Below are 23585 nucleotides of genomic sequence, written 5' to 3' on the forward strand. Positions count from 1 at the left end.
AGCAGGGAGCCCAATGCAGGACTCGATCCCAGGACCCCGGGATCATGACCCGATTCTAAAGTAGATGCTTAACCAACTGAACCACCCAGGTGCCCCTGTAGGATTACTTTAGAAGCTAAAACCTGAAACAGCATAAATAATTATGAGGGATACTGTGAAATAATTTATGGTGTTATCCCTTAATGAAATAATATATAACTATTAACAATGTTGGCAATAAAGATATTATAGCAACAGGAGAAATGCTAGTGCTGTGATGTTAATAAAAACAACAAAGGGATATGAGACTGAATTAAGTTAAGATTATAGCATACAAAACTATGTTCATGAGGGGCGCCTGGGTGGCTCAGTTGGTTGAGCGACTGCCTTCGGCTCAGGTCATGATCCTGGAGTCCCGGGATCGAGTCCTGCATCGGGCTCCCTGCTCGGCAGGGAGTCTGCTTCTCCCTCTGACCCTCCTCCCTCTCATGCTCTCTGTCTCTCATTCTCTCTCTCGCAAATAAATAAAAAATTAAAAAAAAAAAAACCCAAAAACTATGTTCATGAAAAAGGACTGAAAGAAAATACGCCAAACTGCTAATATGATGGTGATGGGATTAAGTCATTATTTTAATGGTTTTTCCCCTTTGGTTCCATGGTTATTTTACTTTTATTTTTAATTTTTAAAATTATTTATTTACTTGGTTTACTTTTAATTTTATTTTTTAAAATACGCTATTATATGTGTGTGTCTTCCTTTTCTGCACACATGCAAAACAGTTAAATAGATAGTGTTTCTTCATCACTGAACTCTGGGACCTCTGCGTTGGAGGTCCTCACAGATACTGCTGTCCTGCCCTGGCAGTTCTTGGGGCTGAAGGGATTGCTGTCTCTGGTTCCAAGGCCAAACCTCTACAGATCATTCCCTGTGTGACTCAATGTGACCACGTCCCCAAACAGAGCATGCTATTGCCTCTGGCTGGCTTAACCTCAACTGTGAAGTTCTGGGGGGAACACTTCTTATTTTGGCCTCTTGTAGTCTTGCTCTGGCTTACAGGCACTCCAAGCAGTACTGTCTGAACCATAATTTATGACTACCTTCTCATGATCCAGACATGTGTAAATAATAAACCCAAAAAGGGGGGAAGAGCACAACCTTCTCCAATTATTTTCCTTCTCTTGGCCTTAGGTGAATTCCAGACCAAATGTGAAAAGGAACTTCTAATCCCACGTCGAAGGCTAAACGGAAAATTCTTCTGGGTCTTCCTCCTGCTAATGGGGAGCTCCAGGAGAGGCATCACCCTTTCCTGCTGCACAGTTCCTGAACGTCAGTATCCAAACAATGGTTGTTTGTTTAGGCAGACTGAGGATGCTATGTACATTTCAGGAGACACATAAAAGCCCAAAGGATTTTGCTTAGCCTAGTAACACTTCTGAGAATGGAATCACTGGTTGTGACTCATCACCACCAGAGGCCGGGTCCTAGCATCGTTAGGTTTGTCACTGCTTTTCCCATATGGGAAACAGTGCTACTGACCTACTTTCAAGAGGGCATGCCCTCTGAGTAGCTGAAACAACTCTGGGGAGGAGATCAGTCATACTTTCTTGCCCAGTCTCTTTTTAACAAGGCTCCTCTGTAAGATGGCTGGCTGGACCGTCGTCTGGCTGGACAGCAAGCTTTCCCTATGAAAACTGGTCTGCCCAAGGTTGTACATGACTTGTGAAGGCCCACAATTTTACCTGCTGAGTCAACAGGCCCAGATGGTTCAGGAAAAGGAGGCGGTGGGCAGCTCACCTGCTGGGTGGTGGCCAGACAGTACTCTGCTGTGCTTAGGATGCTGCAGATGAGGCAGAGCTCCTCTAGAGTGAACTTGGCTACTTCTGAGCCTTCCTTTTCCTTGAGGAGGCTGCTGATGGTCAGGCCTCCACTGCTGCTTGTGGTTCTGAGGAAAAGGAACAGGAACAGGTTAGGCTGGGACTTTTCATTTGCTTCCTGAACTGGTAACTGCACATCTTAAGACAAAGAAAAGGGGGAAGGAAAGGCTGGACGTGGCCCAAACAAACCCACATACAATGAGCTTTTTCCTATTGACCTTACCTTGACTATCATCTGTTTAAGCTCTCTGACCATCAGGAGTAGGAAGAAACAATTCCAACAGTGAGCCAGTAATCAGTCACATTAACTATGAGGACTCTGATACTCACAGAGAAGGCTACTGAGTGGCCTCTCTGCTTAGCTTAGCATCTCCTGATCCGAAGAGCTGTTAGGATCATCTGTAGCACAAAAGCTTGTTCTACAACTGTTTCCGGTAAGAAAATTCTGCACAGGAATTTGTACATTGTGCTTGTGGAGGGGTACCAAAGTGAATGTTAAGACATGGTTCCTGCCCAAAGCCCCAGCTGCCTCACCCCTTTCTACTGATCTAATCATGTGTTCACAAAATGTACAAATAGTTATAAAACCTCCTGCTCTTTCCATTGTGAGAGTCTAAATTTTTTTTAAAAAGACAGAACTCAATGACACTTACCTTAAAAATAAAAATATTTTAAAAATAACCCTAACACTGCCCAGTCTTACTGGTAATCACAGATTTGACAATATCGTCATTTCCAGCACTTACAAGGGTGTGAGGATGCTGACAGTCTCTTGCACTATGGGTCAGGAGCATTAAGTTGTACAACCTTCCTGGAGGTATACGTCAGGAGCTTAAAAAACATGTTCACATTACTTGACCCAGTAGTTCTACTCCCGTTCAAGGATGCTTTTTTGAGTGTTATTTAAAATACTAAAAGAGTGAGCCCAACCTAAATGATCAATTAAGAGAAAGATAAGTAAGAACTTCAGAAGTTCAATGAGGTTCTCCTGCACGTTGGATTATCATGACATCCTGAAAAGTGTTTTGAGGACGTTGTACTGTCACAAGTGCTGAACGTTCTCTGTTGGCCTCCCAGATCCATTCGTTACCTTTTCTTCCCTTCTCTGTGGCTCAGGAGACTGACCTCCTCAGACTTACCACCCTGGCTCCCGGGCCCTCTGGCCTCCTGCGGGGTTCAGTCAACGGGAGATGCGACAAGAAGTTGGAGCGGTAGAGGAGTGGGAAGTCTGAGCCTTAACAAGGCCTCCACTCCCTCTGCTTCTGTGTGGTGTGGGCAGTGACTGTGGCCCTCCATTTTCTGTGTGGCAACCCTTTGTCCACAGCCCCAGCTCTCAGGTGAGTTTTAAAGTGGTAATAATTACCCCCTAGAATCTGGATGCTTCAGAATCCTCTGTTGGTTCCTTTCACCTTGCCCCCATTTCTGTGAATAGCTGCTTTGGCAACAATACCCTAGCTGAGCACACCATTTGTTTCCTGCTGTGACACATGGGGAAAATGCTGGCAGGGTGATGTTAAGTAAAAGCAGCAGGGTACAAAACTACAAGCAGTAGAGTCCCAATACTGTTAAACAAACGAAAGCACAGAAGAACAGAAAACACATACTAAAAAGTTAAATTTGTTTTCTCTGGGTGGTGAGATTATAGCTGGCTTTTATTTTTGTCTTTCTGCTTTTCTGTGTTTTCTAAACTATAATAAACTTACATTATTTTGATGATCAGAATGTCTAAAAAATTTTTTATGATAGTCAAAGAAACTCTCATTGGTGAGACATATCTGTTACTTCAAATCTCTGGTTAGAGCACAGGAATTTTATTTTCTTTCCTCCAAATAATGTAAACTCCCACATATGACACATTTTAGTGAAAACAACAGCAACTACTTCCAGAATTATTGAATTTAGCCATGGGGATGATTTATAAATAATAAATTCCAAAGCATTACTTTAGATCATATTCCATCATAATTGAAATTGCTGTAGAACCAAAAATCTTTGGCTCCACAGCCCAATGTAGGGCTTGAACTCATGACCTTGAGATCAAATCCTGAGCTGAGATCAAGAGTTGGACGCTTAACTGGCTGAACCACCCAGGCGCCCCAGAACCCAAAATCTTTAAACTCTAATAAGCAATATAACAATATTCTAATGTCCCAGAATACAGTGAAGTCACTATAATTAGGGGCTGTGCTATGTAACCCCCTCTCCCCAAATCCTACCACATCTTTAAACATTAGACTCTATTCAACAAGACACACACACCATAAGAGAGACTTGGGAACGTAATCAGATCGAGGGAAAAGCAGATTCATGCCTCCCGTGTGCTCATCATCCCAGGGCATACTCTCATTGAATGAAACTGCCCATGCTGTTTAAGAGTTATTACTACCACCACCTTACCTTTTTTTGCCAACAACCTATTGTTGAACCTATATAAATTAAATACATACATAATGGAACGGACTCCCTTGAGTCCACTGTGGTTAAGATCTGACCTGTGCTGGCAGCTAGTGTGGGCATTCCCTCTAACAGTCTTGATCATTAGAAAGGAAATAGTCTCAAACCCCTGGGAACTCAGTAAGAGTGTTTCCCTCCTTGAGACTCTTAGTAGTTCAGTAAACAATTTCAGAGTACATTTCCTGAGATTCCCATATTTAGGTATATTCAGAATCTTACTTCACCACTCCGATCAGGAAGAATAGCACTCACTTGGGTAGATTGCCAGAGAGGATTTTCCAGGCATATTCTCGGAGGTACTTCTGGAAAATGGTGGTCAGGGCGATCATTGGCTCCCCAGTACTGAGCTGAGAGCACTGCACCATGCACTTCTTGTAGTAGACAAAGAGGTCAGCACAGCTGGGGAGCACGGCACCCCCTTCGTCAGTGTTGGGCTTAGGTGGCCCCTGGGCTTTGAAATCGGCCACAAACCGGTCAATCAGCTCTCCAAGGTTTCTAGGAGGAAGAAAGCCTGCAACGTTATTTCAAGAAAGATAAAGAAAATGTGCTTACCTGCCATGAGTAAATCATTCCTAATGCTTTTCACATTTAAAACTGGACCACTTCTATCCATACCTTCATTAACTACCACCAGCACTCCTACAATAACAGCAGCAAGAATATATGTCATTTATTTTTGTGCTGCTTTATACTTTTCAAGGCATTTCATGATCACATCTGACCCCAAGCCTCTGTAGGGGAGATAAGGTATTATTGGACCCTCTAAGAGATGAAAAAATTAAGGTCTAGAAAGTTTGTCACATAATTTAGTGGCACAGCTGAGCCTAGAAGCTACCATTTAAGTGCTTGCGCTGTTCCTACTACCATACTAGTACCATCTCCTCTCTCCGCAAATGAAAACCCTAAGTGACAACAGTGATCATTTTCTGAACACTTACGATGTACTGGGGCATGCACTATGTCAGCACTTTAGAAGTGTCCTTTCACTGAACTTCACTCAATCTTCACAGTAACATTATGAAGTATGTAGTATTCCTGTCTTCATTTTCAAAAAGCAAGGTGCAGAAAAGTTAAGGACCTTGTCCACGGTCATAGAGCAAGAGAGTAGGGGAGCCAGGATTCAAAATCAAACAGCCTGGCTCAAACCTCATGCTTTTAACCACTCTACTGGACTTCCTATCTCTGAAAACACAAAAAGGTTATGATGTCAGCAAATATTTTGATATCATTAACCTACATGTGCCCACGGGACAGATGCTGAAACAGAAATAGTGAAGAAGTATTCTAATGTTTTCTTTCTCCTTTTATCCATTTTTTTTCCTTAAAACTTCCAGAATCGAAGGTGTAAAAAATCTTGGGAGAAGAGAGGGTGTGGCAGCCCCAGGCTTGCAGCAGGTCATGATGGTGCTGATGACTGCAGCTGTCCCCCCATTCCCCACTGAGTCATCACAGCTCGGGGCCAGCAGGGCTCTACTCATTGTTTCCTGCACAGTTGAGCTGTATGAAGAATGGGAGAAGTCCCCACCCCTTGACATTTTACATCTTTTTAGGTTACTGTCTAAGGCTACAGGAATCCAGCTGTGCTTTCAAAATGTATTTATATAACAGGAAGAACAAGACAAGAACCACACACAGCATCAATTAGCAGGAATAGAAGAAAACTGACATTTTACTCAAGAGCTTTTCTTACTGAAAGTTGATTATATCCAGATGTAGCCACTCTGCCCTCAAAGAACTTCAGGCCTAGGCTAGGTCCTTGTGGTGATGGTCAGCGAGCAGGGAAATAACTCGTTAGTTAACCTTGGAAAGCTGCAGGGTCACCACCCCCGTTCCCCGCCACCTCTGCCTGCCCCATCCTGCCATTTAATCTCTCGTTGCTCCTGCACAGGGACCCTCCACTCCAGCCAGACTCACCTTAACTGCCCCCTGCCCCATCTGTACCCCCGACTCTGGGCCTTCGCCTGTGATGCCTGGATGCCTCCCCTGGCCAACATGCCCCTCTGCCACCTCTCCAATCATCTGCAGGCTTGGCCTACTCGCGCCAACCCTCTGTCTTGATTTCAACTTCTGTCACCTGCAACACACTCACGCTTTATTATTATTATTTAACACTTTACTATCAAGTGTAAGAATGTCAAATGTTCAAGAAACAGGACGGCCTTCTCACATCCTGGGCCTGCAGCAGGCGATGCCATCAATAATGGCTCTCTTTTTCACTGATCTTTGGTGTCCTTTCAGAATCCTTGAGACAGCATTCTCGCCATCACTGAGAAGCTAAAGCTGGTACCTAAGGGGAAAGGTGCTTGCTATACAGTAGAATCTTATTCTCCGATTATATGTTACCACACGCTCCTTGAGCGTAGGGATAAGGTCTGTTACTTCTGCTCTCCCCAGGCCCACCCCTCATGCATATGTGTGAAGCTAATCTTCTATGTCTGTGCCCAAGACATATGCAGCGGATCAGCCCCCACACTTTGTTCCCGAAGGATGGGAACAGAAGGGTGGGTAGGTGGAGATGGGGCAGGGGCTGGTGCAGTGGAGAACATGTAACAGAAAGCAAAAGGTTCCACTTGAGTCTCCTTAGGGCAGATTCTAATTGCCAAATCTCTAGTGCCAACAAAAACAGAGGCCAGGGCTCCGAAGTGTTTTTACTTTAACCACTCATCCAATTCCCCTAGTAGCTGAAGTCAGGATACTTACTCTCCTGCCTCGTATTTCAGAGCCAACCCAATCAATAAGATTATAAATTAATCATGCTCATAGAACATAAAGAAAATTTCCACTTAAAAAAAAACCTCTGAAGATCTTCCATACTTAGGCTGACTCCCAGGTTACTTCTGACATTGTTCTCCGTGCAGATGAGATACACACCTCAGAGTGAGCTTCCCTCCCTTACAACGAATGCGACTCTTTGCACTTGCATGCTTCTTTTTTTTTTTTTAAAGATTTTATTTACTTGAGAGAGAGAATGAGATAGAGCATGAGAGGGGGGAGGGTCAGAGGGAGAAGCAGACTCCCCGCCGAGCAGGGAGCCCGATGCGGGACTCGATCCAGGGACTCCAGGATCATGACCTGAGCCGAAGGCAGTTGCCTAACTAACTGAGCCACCCAGGCGCCCCTGCACCTGCATGCTTCTATGCCACACTGGGAAACGAGTGATCAACGTGTCCAATCCCATCAATTTTCAACTAAGCACTTCATACGTGCAAGGCTCTGGGTGCTACACATGTAAGATATAATGAATTCAACTAAAAAAACAACAAAGGTTGTCCTTTCTTTCAGGTACCAAACACTAGCCTGAATTCTGGCGAGACCTTCTTGTAAGACGACTAGAGAAAAGAGTGTGTGGTCTATTGACCTGCTGACTGGAGTCATAAGGAGATGTTTTTTTACACTATAAAACAATTACAGGGCGCCTGGGTGGCTCAGATGGTTAAGCGTCTGCCTTCGGCTTAGGTCATGATCTCAGGGTCCTGGGATCGAGTCCCGCATCGGGCTCCCTGCTCCTTGGGAGCCCGCTTCTCTCTCTGCCTTTCTCTCTCGCTCGGTCTCTCATGAATTAAAAAAAAAAAAAAAAATCTTTTAAAAAAAAATTAAAAACAAAAAATAATTACAATCAAGTAAGAGTTTATAAAGAGTTAAGCCCTGATCAAGGTGCTGCTGGGTATGGGGGTAAGACACAGCATTGGCCCGGGGCGCCTGGGTGGCTCAGTTGGTTAAGCGACTGCCTTCGGCTCAGGTCATGATCCTGGAGTCCTGGGATCGAGTCCCGCATTGGGCTTCCTGCTCAGCAGGGAGTCTGCTTCTCCCTCTGACCCTCCTCCCTCTCCTGCTGTCTGTCTCTCATTCCCTCTCTCAAATAAATAAATAAAATCTTTAAAAAAAAAAAAAAAGACACAGCATTGGCCCATCAGAAGCTTTGGTCTGCCTGGGGAGATAGGACCTTCATGTTCATGATATTCAGATTCCAAGACAGCGACAAAATGCTAATTTAGCAGTACAGACAATATGAACAATTTCTTTCAGACAAAGGAAACTAGAGAGAGAATTTCGCAGCAGACTCAGGTGAGGGAATAAAGGCCTGGAGTCAGAAGCGAGCACAGTATAGGGTGTGTGGAAGGGGGGATGTAAGGAGGAGGGGACTTGGAGAAGTATGACCTACAGTTTGATTTATACAGTCCTCTGTATTTCCCACAGCAAACTACTGGTAGCTTCCTGCCTTCATGCCGTCCGCCACAATCTCCCACCTGGCCACAAGCCTATAAACCAGGCACTGCGCCGGGGGCATTAGAAATACAATCTCTTCACAATAGCCCTGAAGAGAAGGCATTCTTATCTTCATCTTGTAAATGACGAAACTGAGGCTGAGCAAAATAATATAGCTTGCCCTAGGTCACAGAATTTGTCGGAGCTGGAATCTGAATGTGCGGATGTCTGACTCCAAAGCCCAGCTCTATCCACTGTACCATGCTTTGATTTTACAACACTGAGGTACTATACAGACAGATGGCATTGCACTTGTGGCTGTGTTCACTTTCTCTGCACCTTAAAGGAACATATCATGGGTGTGGATGGTATCTTTCACCCCCTCCCCTGTAACGGGAGCTTTCTGCCCAAGAACTGTATAAGCATGTCAGGGGGCCATGCAAACTACGGCTGGGGGTCCCGATGATCAATGAAATGACCCAGGCAGTTTCTTCTGGTGGATTTGCAGTCGGCATCCCTAGCAACAATATTCTAACTGGAATGGCACAGGGAAAGGAAGATGGCAGTCAGACAAAGCTGGCAAGGAGTTGAGCATGGGCAATGCAGCTTAGGATCCCCAGGAGCTTACAGAGCTTGTTAACTCAAGGGTTCTCAAGCTAATTTGCACCCCTTCCTCCCCTGCCCTTGGGTTGGGGCTGAGGATTTGGCTCTGGTGTGGTCAGTGGGGTTGGGGAGCCAAGGTCTAGCTTAGGCACAAGTGGGAGCTGGATTACACACAGGTAAATGGAGCAAATAAGTAAATTCATGGAATATCTGGGGAGCCAAGTTTCTCACTGCTGCAGAACATAGTTAGAGACGAGGAAACGGGGAGGAGAAAATAAATCCTGCAGTGTTGGATCAGAACCAGAGTTATCAGCATAAACTTGCAGGTTTTAATATGTAAGTTGGTATAGAAATAGATACAGATGTATGTGTTCATACATATATGTATATACATACATATAGTCCTTAGCTCTCTCAGCTGTGAGGACCTAAGAGCATGACATCCAGGCAGTAATGAACATACCTGATGCCCAGAACTTAGTTTCTTTTTTTTTTTTTAAAGATTTTATTTATTTATTTGACACACAGAAAGAGACAGTGAGAGAGGGATCACAAGCAGGGGGAGTGGGAGAGGGAGAAGCAGGGCTCCCGTTGAGCAGGCAGCCCGATGCGGGGCTCTATCCCAGGAGATCATGACCTGAGCCGAAGGCAGCCGCTTAACAACTGAGCCACCCAGGCGCCCCCAGAACTTAGTTTCTAAATATCATTCCCTGCCAAAGAAACAAGAGAGCCTGGAAAAATGGGTGACTCCAGGGCTGGGGTAGCAAAGTACCAGGTGAGGCTGGTATGTTCTGTTGTGCCAGAAAGCAAGGGCCCCAGAAATGACAGGCACATGCAAAAAGCATGAAAAACCAGCCTGAAGGGGTTCCAGTGGACAAATCAGGGACAATTTAAACAATAAAATAATGATGGATCCTGAAAGAGGAAAAGGACATCAGTGGGAAATCCAAATAAGGTCTGAGTTTAGTAAATAGAACTGTACCAATGTTAACTTGCTGGTGTGGTAACTGTGCTGTGGTTATGTAAGACGTTAACATCAGGAGAACTGGGGAGAAAGGAATATGGGAAATCTGCGCTATTTCTGAAACTTTTATGTAGGTTTAAATTTATTCCAACATAAACTTAAAAAAAGGTAGTAACAGCTATAACCCACGAGTACGTGCTGACATAGTAAGTGGGGAAAAGAGAAAGCTTTTTCTTAAACTATAATGCAAACGAATAAACGCAGAAGAAATGCTGGTATTAGAAAAATCCTCGGGCGCCTGGGTGGCTCAGTCGTTAAGCATCTGCCTTCGGCTCAGGTCATGATCCCAGGGTTCTGGGATTGAGCCCCGCATCGGGCTCCCTGCTCCACGGGAAGCCTGCTTCTCCCTCTCCCACTCCCCCTGCTTGTGTTCCTGCTCTCACTATCTCTCTCTGTCAAATAAATAAATAAAATCTTAAAAAAAAAAAAAAAAAAGAAAAATCCTCAATTCAGCAACTATCTTAGTAATAAATGATTCAGGCAAGTACCAGCGGGAGGTAAAAGATGAGAAAAAAACCTACTTATATGGTTTCAACGTTTCTCCCGACAGTTACTAATTGTTAGTAATTACTTATTAATAAAAAGAGATGCCTGGCAGACAAATGAACACCACAAGTTGTAGGGCAAACTGACACTGCGCACCTCCTGATGTGAATTACTGAGAAGAGCCTGGCCCCGCTTCTGCATAAATCATAAATCATGAGGAAACATTAGTCAAACCCAGATGGAGGGACATTCCACAAACGAACTGGCCTGTACTCTTCAAAAATTTCAAGGTCATGAAAGATAAAGAAAGAATGAGTTGTTTTTCTGGATTGGAGAGACCAAAGAGACATGACAAGTATATGGACCCTGCGGTCCTGGCATGGATCCTGGATCGAGAAAAGACATGACGGACGGGGACCACCAGCGAAATGGAGTGGCGTCTACGAATAAAATGGTACTAATGGATCAAGTTAACTTCCTGATGTTGATAGGTGTACTGTGGTTAGGTAGACTGCGTGCTTGTTTACAGGAAACACAGACTGAAGTCCTGAGGAGTAATGGGGGCACTCTTGCCTGCAATTTGAAGAGTGTCTATGCTGAGAAATCTCTTCTCCAAGAGTCAGCCAGAGAAAATCACTACATTCCCAAGAGTAAAAGTTATATGAACTTCCTTCTGGAACATAAACAAAAATTGAGAAAGCCACTTAAAGCATAGAAGGACAGCTCAGCCAACTCCGCTAAGGAGATGGCTTTGGGGATATCTCTACTTCCTTTCTCCTCCCTAGGTCCCGGCTCTGCAGTCCTCCTACTGCTGTTTGGCTTTTGGCTGGCTCAGGTGCTGCCAGAACTTTCCCTGGGCAGGTGGGAAGCTGGGAAGACGAGAGGGCAGACCCCATGCCAGGCCCAACAGAAAGCTGGCAACACTGATCAGGCCACCCAACCGCTGACGAGTCTGGAACAATGGCACCAGGCGGGCAGGGCAGGCACAGCTCCTGATCACTCATGCCAAGTGCCAACATGTCCTCTCATCTCATCCTTGCCACTAAGTGCACTGGAGAGAGGACAAAACCAACTCTGAGAGGTTGAGTACCATGCTTGAGGTCCCAGGCTAGTGAGTGCAGAGCTCGGACTCAAATCCAGGTCTGTCTGGCATCCAGGCCCACGCTCTTTCCACTACACTGTGTTGGGTCTCTGTCATCTGGGAGCTTGTGAATGGCCTAAGATTTTCCTTCCTTGCAGATTTTTGAGTCAGAGCTACAAGAATGAAATACGTACAAAATCAGTCCCCCACCTGAGTTTCTTCCCTTAGGAGTCTTGGACAAAAGGGAGGAAGGGTTTTGTAGAACCCCTTGAAATTGCACTCAAGATAGAGTGTGGGTTTATGTGAATTTTTTTTTTTTGACAAGAAGAGTCTACAGTTTCATTGGGCTCTCAAAGGGATCTGTGACTCAAAAAAGGTTAATAGCCACTGCTTTAGGCATTATTTTGTCTGATTCTCTGCTTTAAAAGATGAGGAAATGGATTTCTTGAACTCTATTTTCTACTTCCAAGCCTTTGCTGCTTATTCTGGAGCGACAACAGCACAACCTACGCAATTCTCCTATGAGTAGCTTCTGCTACTTCCCCGGTGCTGTGGAAACATCCTAGTGAGGCCAAGTGGCAGGAGGAGTGGCCCGCACTTCATTTTTCATACAGAAATGGAGAGTCCCTAAGGAAGGGAGGTCTGGCTCTCTGCCCAAAGCATCATGAACAATGAGTACACTTTATATGAATCAAGGCCATGTGAAAAGAGTAGATACCAGAATTATGATAATTCAGAAAAATGACTCTCTAGACCAGATAGGTTTGGGGAAAGTACGTGGTTATCTCAGATATGCACTTTAAACTCTGGATCCAACAGCTTTTAAACCTTTCTAAAAATAAGAATTTGGGTTGATGAGGGAAGAACGGGCTTTGTCCAAAAACAGTCATCCAGGTGGGCTGCTCAAGACCTGTGTAATCTCATAGATAAATAACGGATCTTTTACCTGCTCCTCCAGGTGTCTTATTAATTTCCTGAGAAATAATTTTTTTTTAAGATTTTATTTATTTATTTGAGAGACAGAGAGAGAACAAGTGATGGGGAAGGGGGGCGGGGGAGAGAGTGAGAAGCAGACTCCCTGCCAAGCAGGAAGCCCAACTCAGGGCTTGATCCCAGGACCTGCAGATCATGACCTGAGCCTAAGGCAGTCACTTAACCGACTGAGCCGCCCAGGCGCCCCAGAGAAAGAACTTTTTCACACAGAAGACAGGGTGTTCCAAAGGAGCAAACAGCAATAAGTAATTACTGCCTTTCTGTGTACCTTCGGATCTAAGCCCAATGGATAGACGGGAGGAGGCGATGGCTTTACAAGGCAAAACGTGAAAGCAACTCTTTTTTGGAGGAGGATGGTGGGCAGGAGGTTGTTTTCGTTTTTTAAAAGATTTTATTTTATTTGATAGAAAGAGACACAGCGAGAGAGGGAACACAAGCAGGGGGAGTGGGAGAGGGAGAAGCAGGCTTCCTGCGGAGCAGGGAGCCTGACATGGGGCTCGATCCCAGGACCCTGGGATCATGATCTGAGCAGACGCTTGACGACTGAGCCACCTAGGCGCCCCAAGAGGTTGTTTTTGTTAACATAGAAGGTCTTCTACAAAGTTCATTTTCTACGACTTTACTATGAAACATTTTGTAACTGGGGACAAAAAGAGTAGATACAAACTACAAGATAAAATAGGTGAATAATGATAATGTTCCATGTAGTGATTCCACTTGAAACAGTCTCTTAATCTTATGGTTTCTCTCTGAAACATACTCGGAAAAAAGAATTTGCTAATCCACAAAGAACCATTACAAAAAAAAAAAAAAAGGGGACTAAATTTCAGCGCCTAAATGCTTTCCCAGAGAACTCCCTTTGAGCACTTTCTCACAGCCACTACTGTGCTCCCTGCCTGAGCCACTGTCTGTCTGGTCCTCCCAAGTGCATTCTTCAGGCTACAAGGCCTCATCTCAGAGCTGGGGCCAGCCTGTCTCCAGAAACTTGACCTTCCCAAAATCTGCCTTCCAGTGTGGAAAGGCCTTCACCAGTTCCTGTGGCTGGGGACAGAGGTTCAGGGATGAGGAGGGGTCTTCCTCCTTTGCGTGAATAACGGACATTGGAACTTGAAGATACTCTTCTGACTGTGAGAAACTTGGCTGCAGTGGGCTGCTTTGTGAAAAATTTCGGAACTCCTGAGTTTGTAAAAAGCATATATGTTAAATGGTTGATAATCCATAAAAGAAAGCAAGAATCCACCAGTCCATACCGACAGAAATACACATGCACACGGGGGAGAGGGGGAAGTACTTCCTTACAGAAGAACTCCAATTAACAATAGAGGAGAAATGATGGAAACAGAAAATCAACATTTGGCAAACACTACAGTAATAACTGCTTCGGGCAGAAATCATCAAGGATGTCAAAATGAGTGGGAAAAGTGTGAGGAGAAACAGGATATTCACATAGTCCCAAGTATCCCCCCACGAGATACTTATTAATTACAAAGAGAAAAACAGCAGCTTCACAGCAGAGAAAGCTAGCAGGCGCCACCTTAAGCAAGTGATCAACGTTAACATCACCAGTAATGGGACACAGCCACATGATGTGCCTCCTGATATGACGTACCCAGAGGGACACAACATCACCTGCATGGTATACTTGCCCACAACGCATAATCTGGATTTAATCAAGAGCAAACATCAGACAAACTGAAACTGAGGGCACTGCAGAAAATAACTTGTCAATACTCTGTGAAGTGTCAAGGTCAGGAGAGACAAACAAAAGACTGGGGAAGTATTAAAGGTTAAGGGAGACTAAAGAGACCTGACAACCAAAGGCACGGTGGGACTTTGAGCCAGAAAATGGACATTCATGGCACAATGTTACCCTCCTGATTTTGATAACTGTGATTATGTATAAAATGGTAGCATTCTCTGGGGGAAGGATCTATGAGAATTTTTTGTAACTTTTTTGTAAGTCTAAATTATCTCAAAATGAAAACCTAAACAAATTATACTTGAAAACATGTATATTAGAGAGTAGGTTTTCTTTCTCCATTTTCCAGTGCCTGACATGGTCAAGCCTGTGTAGCTATGTAAGAAGAGCTCAGTGCCCAGATGGGAAGGGGTTGTTGGGATCCATTTGGGACCTTATTAGAGTCAAACTCAGGCTTCTTCGATTTATGGATACAATGAACGATAACATTCACAAGATATAAAAATACCCTTAGAAGATTTCCAAGGAGGGTCACAGGAGGCCTGCCAAGTCTCTCCTTCAGCCTCTGGAAGGAGTTGTGCCCTTGTGAGGCCCAACCATGACCAGAGGAGGGAGAAATGCAGTAGAAAACAGCAAAACGTTCATCACTCACTTGTCCTGGGACTCAATATACACGTAGAGATGAGGCTCGAAACACTTGGAAACAATGCCATGAAATGGATTGTCTGGGGCTTTCGGCTTCTTTGGCTGTAAAGGGGGGAAAAAAGAAGAAAGCAAGCTACACTTGAGCTATCTTTGCAAGTTTTCAAGCAGTTTCAAAGAATACATCCCTTCAAAGTTTACTCCTGACGTAGATAAGAAGCACTCAATGTAACTGAACTGGGGCTGTGTCTTGCATTATGATTCACGCCAGTTTGTGAACAATGAGCCATCACTGACTTGCCTTGGATGGTGAAAGATTTACTGCTACTCTGATAACACATGTGCTTTCAATCTGGAAGCTATTCATCATCCGACTGATGTTTTAAAATTTTAAATCCTAGCTAATAACAGTACCTTATTTATATTTGTACAGTGCTTTAGAATTTATAAAGTGCTTTCATGTGATCTATTTTTGACAGCCTCCATTTAGTGACTGTTTTTTTTTTTTTTAAAGATTTTATTTATTTATTTGACAGAGAGAGAGAGAGAGAGAGAACAAGTACGCAGAGAGGCAGGCAGAGGGAGAGGGAGAAGCAGGCTCCCCGCTGAGCAGGGAGCCTGATGCGGGGCTCGATCCCAGGACCCTGGGATCATGACCCGAGCCGAAGGCAGCCACTTAACCGACTGAGCCACCCAGGCGCCCCTAGTGATTGTTTTTATGGACCAAGCACTTTAACATGAAATAACATCTCATCTATTTCTCACAACAACCCTCGGTGTAGGAATTATTACTACTATTTCACACCTAAAAAAAGGAAGGCTCAGAGGGTTTTAGCAGCATGCCCAAAGGCACACGGCCTGAACTCTTTCTATTATAACACTGCTTTGCCGTGATGGTTCCCAGACTGTTGAATTGCACTGATGAGTAAATGCAAGAAGAAGAACGGTAAAGGACCAACATAGCATTGCTAACTTTTTGTTTTGCCACTTTCCATTCTCGCGAGTCCCTAAGAGTATTTTACACCCAAACATTTTATCGGGAGAAAATAGCAGCATGAGGGCAGTCCTTCCTATGAAAAGACAGTTGGTGACCTTATACCAGATAAATATATATATAGACAGACAGACAGATAGACAGGCAGGCAGGCAGGCGGGCTGTTTTGTCTTTATTGTTTGCCTTGGACCACTGTAAAACAGGGCCAGCACTGGTCCTCAGTTGATACCTAAAAACCGCTGATATACAGGACATCTAGGTAGGCAAGCATTTAAAAACTCTATTGGCTTCCTAATTCTTTTTCCAAAATATCTAAAAAATAAGCGAAGATCTGCCTACATATCTCTTTCTATTTCTAAAAAAAGTCAATTCTATTTATCATCAAATGCCAACAAAAGGATCCTGAGCCCTTGCTGGGGTTGATACTAGAGTACAATTTGGGCATAAATTGATACCCACAGCATACTTGCTGGATTGAACTGTTCATATCTTTTTTTTTTTTTTTTAAAGATTTTATTTATTTATTTGAGACAGAGAGAATGAGATACAGAGAGCATGAGAGGGAGGAGGGTCAGAGGGAGAAGCAGACTCCCTGCCGAGCAGGGAGCCCGATGCGGGACTCGATCCCGGGACTCCAGGATCATGACCTGAGCCGAAGGCAGTCGCTTAACCAACTGAGCCCCATATCTTTTAATAAACATAAGAAAAACTAAGCTCCTAATGACAAACAGAATAATGATTCCCTTCTCCTAGTAACTTCTAAAAATAAAACACTGTAATGGTTAAAAGCATCTGTAAAATCTGGAAATGAACACCAAAAATTAAATGTCAACCTTAGACATATCCCTTTCAATCTCCTGTTTAGCTCTCTCCCCTCATCACCTTCGGAGTGTTCCATGTCTTTAAGTTTTTTTGCAAGATTTTTAGAAACTCTGGTCTAAAATAATTACAATCAGGCTATTTTCCTTATCATCCAGAAGCTACCGCCAAAGTCAGGTCTGAGACTGAGCCCACAAGAGACTCCCCAGCCTGGGTTCACTGAGTTTGAACTGGCTGGATCCAAAGTTCCACTTCATTTCACAGATACCCTGGGAGTTTCTCCCACACTCCCATCAGTTTAAAATGGCGAATCCATGATGTAGTACAATGGCTGTGTAGGGGTGGTGCTTACCTAATTGTTCTATATTTTCTGAATCAGTTATCTATTTTTTTATTATTTCATTCTTTTCAATAAGGTGATTGTTAAATGAATAGACAAATGTGATTTGTCTAACTTATATAAGACCAGATACCCTGATTTTATTTTATTATTATTATTTTTAAAAAAATTTATTTATTTATTTGACAGAGAGAGAGAGATAGTGAGAGCAGGAACACAAGCAGGGGGAGTGGCAGAGGGAGAAGCAGGCTTCCCGCGGAGCAGGGAGCCCGATGTGGGGCTCGATCCCAGGACCCTGGGATCATGACCCAAGCCGAAGGCAGATGCTTAACGACTGAGCCACCCAGGCGCCCATGATATCCTGATTTTAGAATTGAAAACTATAGCCACAATACCCAGATATCTTTTTATTAATAAAATATAGTCATTGTAAGGATTATAATTATCCCCTTTATTTATATTTTCTTCTTGTGCCAAAAATATTCACATGTCTACAGGATAGCTTCTGGGAATTATAAATTGGGAGTTTATATAATACAAAATGTTGTCATGTTTTAAATCAACATATTTTAAATCAAGTATTTTGTATTTGGCTTTGTTTACCAATTTATGTGCAATTTTCCAATTACTGACATTGTTTTAGTTTATCACCTTAGAATGGCTACATTATGAAATTTAAGCTCTATAAATTAGATAGTAGTACTGTACTGATATTACATTTTCTAATTTTGATCTGTGGTAATTTAAGTGAATGGCCTTCCTGTTAGGAAATACATATAGAAATATTTAGAGGTAAAGGACATGATATATGCTAATTTACAAACTATTCCAAAAGAGAGAGAGAGAGGGAGAGCGAAGACAGGGAAAGAGAGAGAGAGGGAGGAGGAATGGGGGTGGAAAAAAGGGAAATGGTAAAGTAAATGTAGCAAAATGTTAACAACTGGTAAACCCAGGTAAAAGATATTTGAGAGTTCTTGTAATATTCTTAAAACTCTTCTCTAATTTAGGTATTTTCTTTTAAAAAAGTAAAAAATAACAACAAAAAGCTTGGGAGATGGGTGCCAACGGCCTGGCAGATAACCCCAGAGACAACTGTGGAGCACTCAAGCAAGGGCACGTCACCAACACTTTGGACAGTCTGGAGGGCAGCAGTGTGGGAAAACACGGGCATTTGTGCTTGAGTAAAATAGGGCTTAGAATCAATTTCACGGTTTTTTTTTTTTTTAAAGATTTTATTTATTTATTTGAGAGAGAGAGAATGAGAGACAGCACGAGAGGGAAGGGGATTAGAGGGAGAAGCAGACCCCCCCACCGAGCAGGAAGCCCGATGTGGGACTTGATCCCGGGACTCCAGGATCATGAGCCGAGCTGAAGGCAGTCGCTTAACCAACTGAGCCACCCAGGCACCCTCAATTTCACGGTTTTAACAACACACTATAGTTATGGTAGCTGTCACCACTGCGGGAAGCTGAGAGATGGGTACACGGGACCTCTCTGTACTCTGCAACTACTTATGAGTTTATAATTATTTCAAAACACAAAGTTTTTTTTAAAAAGTGGTACAGGAAAGTTGGACTCTGAACGTGAAGTGGTTTTAGGAATATCTTAACCTATTTATTTTGCTCCTATTTTCCTTTTTACGTATGTGCAAGGGTGATATACAATAAAAATCTGGGTCTACAGAAGTCTGAGGAGCTCATTCAGAATATGTATAAGAGACAGATTCTAAGTGATAAAAGAAAACAGCTCCATCCTGTTCCAATGAAGTCATCTCGGCCAGTCTTCCCCAGACCGTGTGCTTGATAAGGCCCCGCGGAGCACTCTGAAGTTGGCACCCAGAGAGCTGCATCATCATACTGTGGCTGTCCCAGCCCTACGGGCAGGTGACCACTCCACCCCACCTCTGCCCACTAATGCCACTCTGGGCGGTGAGGGGACACCCTACACCACAGCTCCAGGTCCCTTGTGTGAGCTGGAAGCAAAAGGGGAACAATGGGAGGGACTGCCCCAAGTTTCCTTTTTGCCTTTTTCCCACAGGGCTGCCTCCAGCCTAGCTGCTTGGTGACTGTGCTCCGATGTAGATAAGAGGTGCTGGAATTTCAGCTTACACTGGCGTCTCCCTGTGCATCGTCTGGCTCCCCAAAGGGTTGAGTCTCTGCTGAAAGAACATCCAAAGGCATTTAGCAGTAGCATTTGGGCTGCCTGTCTGAGTGTGTGAATTCTATCCAAAAGCCGCAGATGTTTCAGTTATTTCCTCCCGGAGTTTGAGGGAATAATAGAAGGTTACTGTTGTCACAGTAAGGAGCTCTGCAGCTGGCCCCATTTCCTTTTATTACCATCCAATGTAAACAGATTAAATCTAACTGCTTGGATCACCAGAAGGGTACATTTTTAAACCAGAAATTCCTTATTTCTTCTCCCTTTTTCTTCGAGCACCCTCAGTCCCCTTTCAGATGCCATTTTTTCATCCCTGGGAGTGTGTTGGCAACTGGTGGCTCAAACTAAATACCTTTTCTCAAGTTCACACTCCTTTCTCAACAGCCTACGCTGCAGGAGTGAGCAGGGAGGGACCCTGCCCTTGAGGGCCAACTGTCCACTTACTGCAGTGACACAATGGGTTGGGTAACCCCAGACGACCGCTGGGGGCCTTCCCCCACACCTCTGGCTCAGCTCACCCCTAGCTTCCTGTGGACTTCCTCCCTAAGAACCCACGGGGCTCCTGCGCTTCCTGTAAACCCAACTCCAGAAGCCAGTAAGCGGCCGGGAAGAGGGAGATCCTGGAGCTGCCCCCTAATGGACAACAAGCAAGACAAGTGCTGGGGAGGCTGCAGGAGGCTGGGGATGGTGTCCAGGTGTCATTGCTAACAAGTAACAACCAGCGAAACTGCAGGTGGGTCACCTAGTACAGGGGTTTTTGATACCTTTTTTAAAACAGATCTCAAACCCTTGTCTCGAAAGAAATTTTACCTGGAATTCCATGATAAAAGTGACTCAGAACAGAACTGCTCTGTTTGGAGGGAGTCAGAGCCCTGGTCTCCTCCCAACACCCCACAATGACATGTGATGGGGCACCAAGGAATATAGTTTGAAAACCACGGGCTTTGTCTAAAGATGAAAACACGAGGCAAGTCTAGAGAGAGTAAAAACCTACCACGTAGTCAGTTAATGGCAGACCAGAGTCTGCCTCTGCTTTACCCCTGTATCCATGTTCTGTGTCCTTAGAATGAGCAGTCTTGGTCCTTACAACAATAACCTCTAGCTTCCAGGATGAGCAAAAAGTTCCATGAGAGAGACAAATCATATTTTATCTAGTAAACACAATATGTAGTAATGGGGGCCTCTATATAATCCAGTTTAATGATATCCAGAGATGACTAGCTGAAGGGCTAACTTTTCATGCCAGCACAAGGACAACGACGGCCACCAGCACCGGGAAGACACAAGGCCCTGAACACGGTACTACAACCTAATGCAAGCTCAAAGGGTGCAGGTGATGGAGTGTGGGTGGAAGACACACCAGAAGAATGAGCTCTACATCCAGATTCCTTTCTCCCCAAATGCAAGATGCATTTCTTTAGTTAGAAGAAATCTTTTGTTATCTCCCACACTAGCTGGTATGATGGCTTTAAATCAATTATAGCTAATCCCACAGATCTCTGGGATATAGCCATAAGGCATCCTTCCATTTTTATCCATTCACCTGTATTCATGGGGTTCGTTTCTGTGACCTCCTCTTTTCACTGAGACAGCCCGGTGTAGTACAAGAGCTCCATGGTGGGAATTCTAGTCTCTTGACTTCTAGACCTTGCTTCCAGTCCTAGCTCGTCCATGCCCAAACTCTGTGACCCTGGGCAAATCACTTAACCTCTCTGAGCTGCACACACTGTAGCTCATATAAAATCCCTATAAAATGAGAGGAAGGCATTGGGAAGACGAAATGAAATAAAGCACATTAAAGACTTTGAAACTATAAAGCCCATAAAAATGTGGGGTATCCACGTTATTACAATTATTTCATCAGTGGAGCAGACACATTTTACTGCATCACTTCAGAACTGCTCCTGGAAATGCTGTTCTCTGGGCTCCTGCCATGATTGTACACCTACCCTCTCCGTGTGAGGAATGCAGGCAAGTTCGTGGCTATGGGGTTCCCAGGCTGGTCTTCCCGGCCAGCCTCCCTTTCGGTGGTGTCTGGAGCAAAACAGCACTATAAAATAACCCTCGAGCAGCCAAGTGTAGAAAATTAAAAAGAAGGATCACTAATCCAGACAGGAAAAGGCCTGATTTATTGCTCTAACCACTCTGTCATAAAATGGCAATGAAACAAAAACACCATTCTATAGGATGAAGGGAGAGGAAATTTAGAGTTGGATAGAAAATCCGAAGGAAATGAAAGTGCTAGTGTGCTCTGAAAAGTAACTCTCCAAATATGCCAGTGGTCACCTTGATGTTTCCAGGCCTCCGCGATGCCTTCCAGACCTCAAGTGCTCAGCTTGCACTGAGTGGAGGCCTCTCCTAGCTGATGGTGCTGAGAATTCCACCGGGGATCCTCGAGCCTCTCTCATGTCATCACCGGCCAGATGAGAACCCAACCAAGAGTTAGGCTGGCAGGTGCACGAGATGATGAATGAGGCAGGCAGGGTTCTGCCGCCGCACTGCATGGACCAATTAAGCTTGTGTGGGCTGCTCGTTTCAGCGGGGAAGTTCTTTGGGAACAGAGGTTGGCAGGAAAGGCTGCTCTCTCTACTCCGTTTTCAAAATGCACCTTCAGATAAGGGCTTTCTATAAAGACCACTGAAGTTGTAATCTCTGAACGTGCTCAATGGCCAAAGGGCCATGTGTAGAGGGGGAAGACCCATTTTCAGAAGCAAACGTTTGGTAGGAGGCACATGGAAAGGCAACCTGGACTTACCTGATCTAAATCTCCTTTCTCTATTGCCAGTTCCTCCATCTCTGGTGCTGGCTCATCTTCCAGGAAGGGATTGGTGGATGGGGGTGGAGACTCAAGTTTTTTCTGCTAAGAAGATGAGAGAAAGAGGTTAAGTATTTTCTGAGCATATTCTTAATACCTTTCCCCATTGATCTGCTTTTTCCGAGTCTCTCCAACCCCTAAATCATGAAATCTAAATCTGATCTAATGAGCAAGGACTGAGACAACACGGACCACACTCTTACCTCCCAGCCTTCATACTATTTCCCATCTTCCTGAAACCTACTGCCTACCCCACCCCAATCCCAATCTGGCTAAAATTCTCATTCATCCTTCAGCCCTCAAATTAGAAGTCCCTTCTTCTGGGAAGCCTTCCCCATCTCTTAAGTTTGGGACAGATGTCCCTGCTACATGTTTCCATCCCACCCAGTATGTCTACCTACCCAGGTATTTATTAAAATATCGCAACTGTCCATTTATTTGTCTTGTCCCCACTAGATTCCATGATGGCGAGGGATCATGTCTGTCTTGTTCCCCTTCCTATATCTGGGTGCCTGGCATTTCCTAGCTGCTCCCTAAATATGAAAGAATCAAAATGCTGGATGGGATGGAATTCAAGAACAAACTATAAAGCTAATCTTAATCTTATGTGTTCTAGATTATAGACAGAAGTCTCTTCCCGAATAAGTCTCATTACAACAAGCACAACAGAATCTCCTTGGGAAAGATTAGTTCTCAGGACCTGATTCTGACCACTCTTTTAGCACATGTCATTGAGTGGGACCACAGGCTGGAGTGGGAAAGCTGGGGGCAGGAGGTGTGGATTTTAGCTCCAACTCCGCAGCGCTGGCCAATTGCCTAACTTCTCCTGGCCACAGCAGCCTCATCTGTTGCACAAGGTTGCAGTTATAGGATTACCAGAAGAATCAGATGTAATGAAGGGTGCAGAAAAAAAAAGGGGGGGGGGGGCTGCGAAAGGCAGCAAGGAGCACATGACACGTATAAGGGACACTGTGATGATAACTCAGTGCAGCAACAGAATCGAGGCAGCTCCTGGGAATTTTTTGTGCAAATTTGGCCCCAAGATGTTGTTTATGCCAGGGAGCTAAAAGAAAACTAAGTGGACAAGGAGGAGAAAAGGGATTGGCTGGTGCTGGGGATGAGGGGAAGGGTCAAAAAATGGCTCTTTGCAATGTCCACAATAGCCAAACTATGGAAAGAGCCAAGATGTCCATCAACAGATGAATGGATAAAGAAGAGGTGGTGTATATATACAATGGAATATTATGCAGCCATCAAAAAACCCCCCAAAATCTTGCCATTTGCAATGATGTAGATGGAACTAGAGGGTATTATGCTAAGCGAAATAAGTCAATCAGAGAAAGACAAGTATCATATGATCTCACTGATATGAGGAATTCTTAATCTCAGGAAACAAAGGAGTGGTGGGGGGTGGGAAG

General features: G+C 44.2%; 1 protein-coding gene across 8 annotated transcripts in view; it reads right to left on the reverse strand.

Annotated features, from left to right (window-relative positions):
• Positions 1-23585, reverse strand: part of VPS53 (VPS53 subunit of GARP complex) — a 140997-nt gene that overhangs the window by 45341 nt on the left and 72071 nt on the right. For 7 of the 8 annotated variants that reach the window (XR_010408670.1, XR_010408673.1, XR_010408671.1 and 4 more), the window contains 4 exons: positions 22108-22212; positions 15053-15147; positions 4561-4803; positions 1775-1922 (listed from right to left, as the gene is read on the reverse strand). Coding sequence is in view for 3 of the 8 variants with exons in the window: in XM_045889580.3 (XP_045745536.1) it covers positions 1775-1922; positions 4561-4803; positions 15053-15147; positions 22108-22212 (591 nt within the window). In the remaining 5 variants the exon portion in view is untranslated. The remainder of the gene's footprint in view (positions 1-1774; positions 1923-4560; positions 4804-15052; positions 15148-22107; positions 22213-23585) is intronic. The other variant, XM_045889581.3, reaches the window with a different exon arrangement.

Source organism: Mirounga angustirostris, unplaced genomic scaffold (genome assembly GCF_029215605.1).
Source record: "Mirounga angustirostris isolate CCGP_5_RB_7025 unplaced genomic scaffold, mMirAng1.0.hap1 SCAF_17, whole genome shotgun sequence".
Lineage (NCBI taxonomy): Eukaryota > Metazoa > Chordata > Mammalia > Carnivora > Phocidae > Mirounga > Mirounga angustirostris.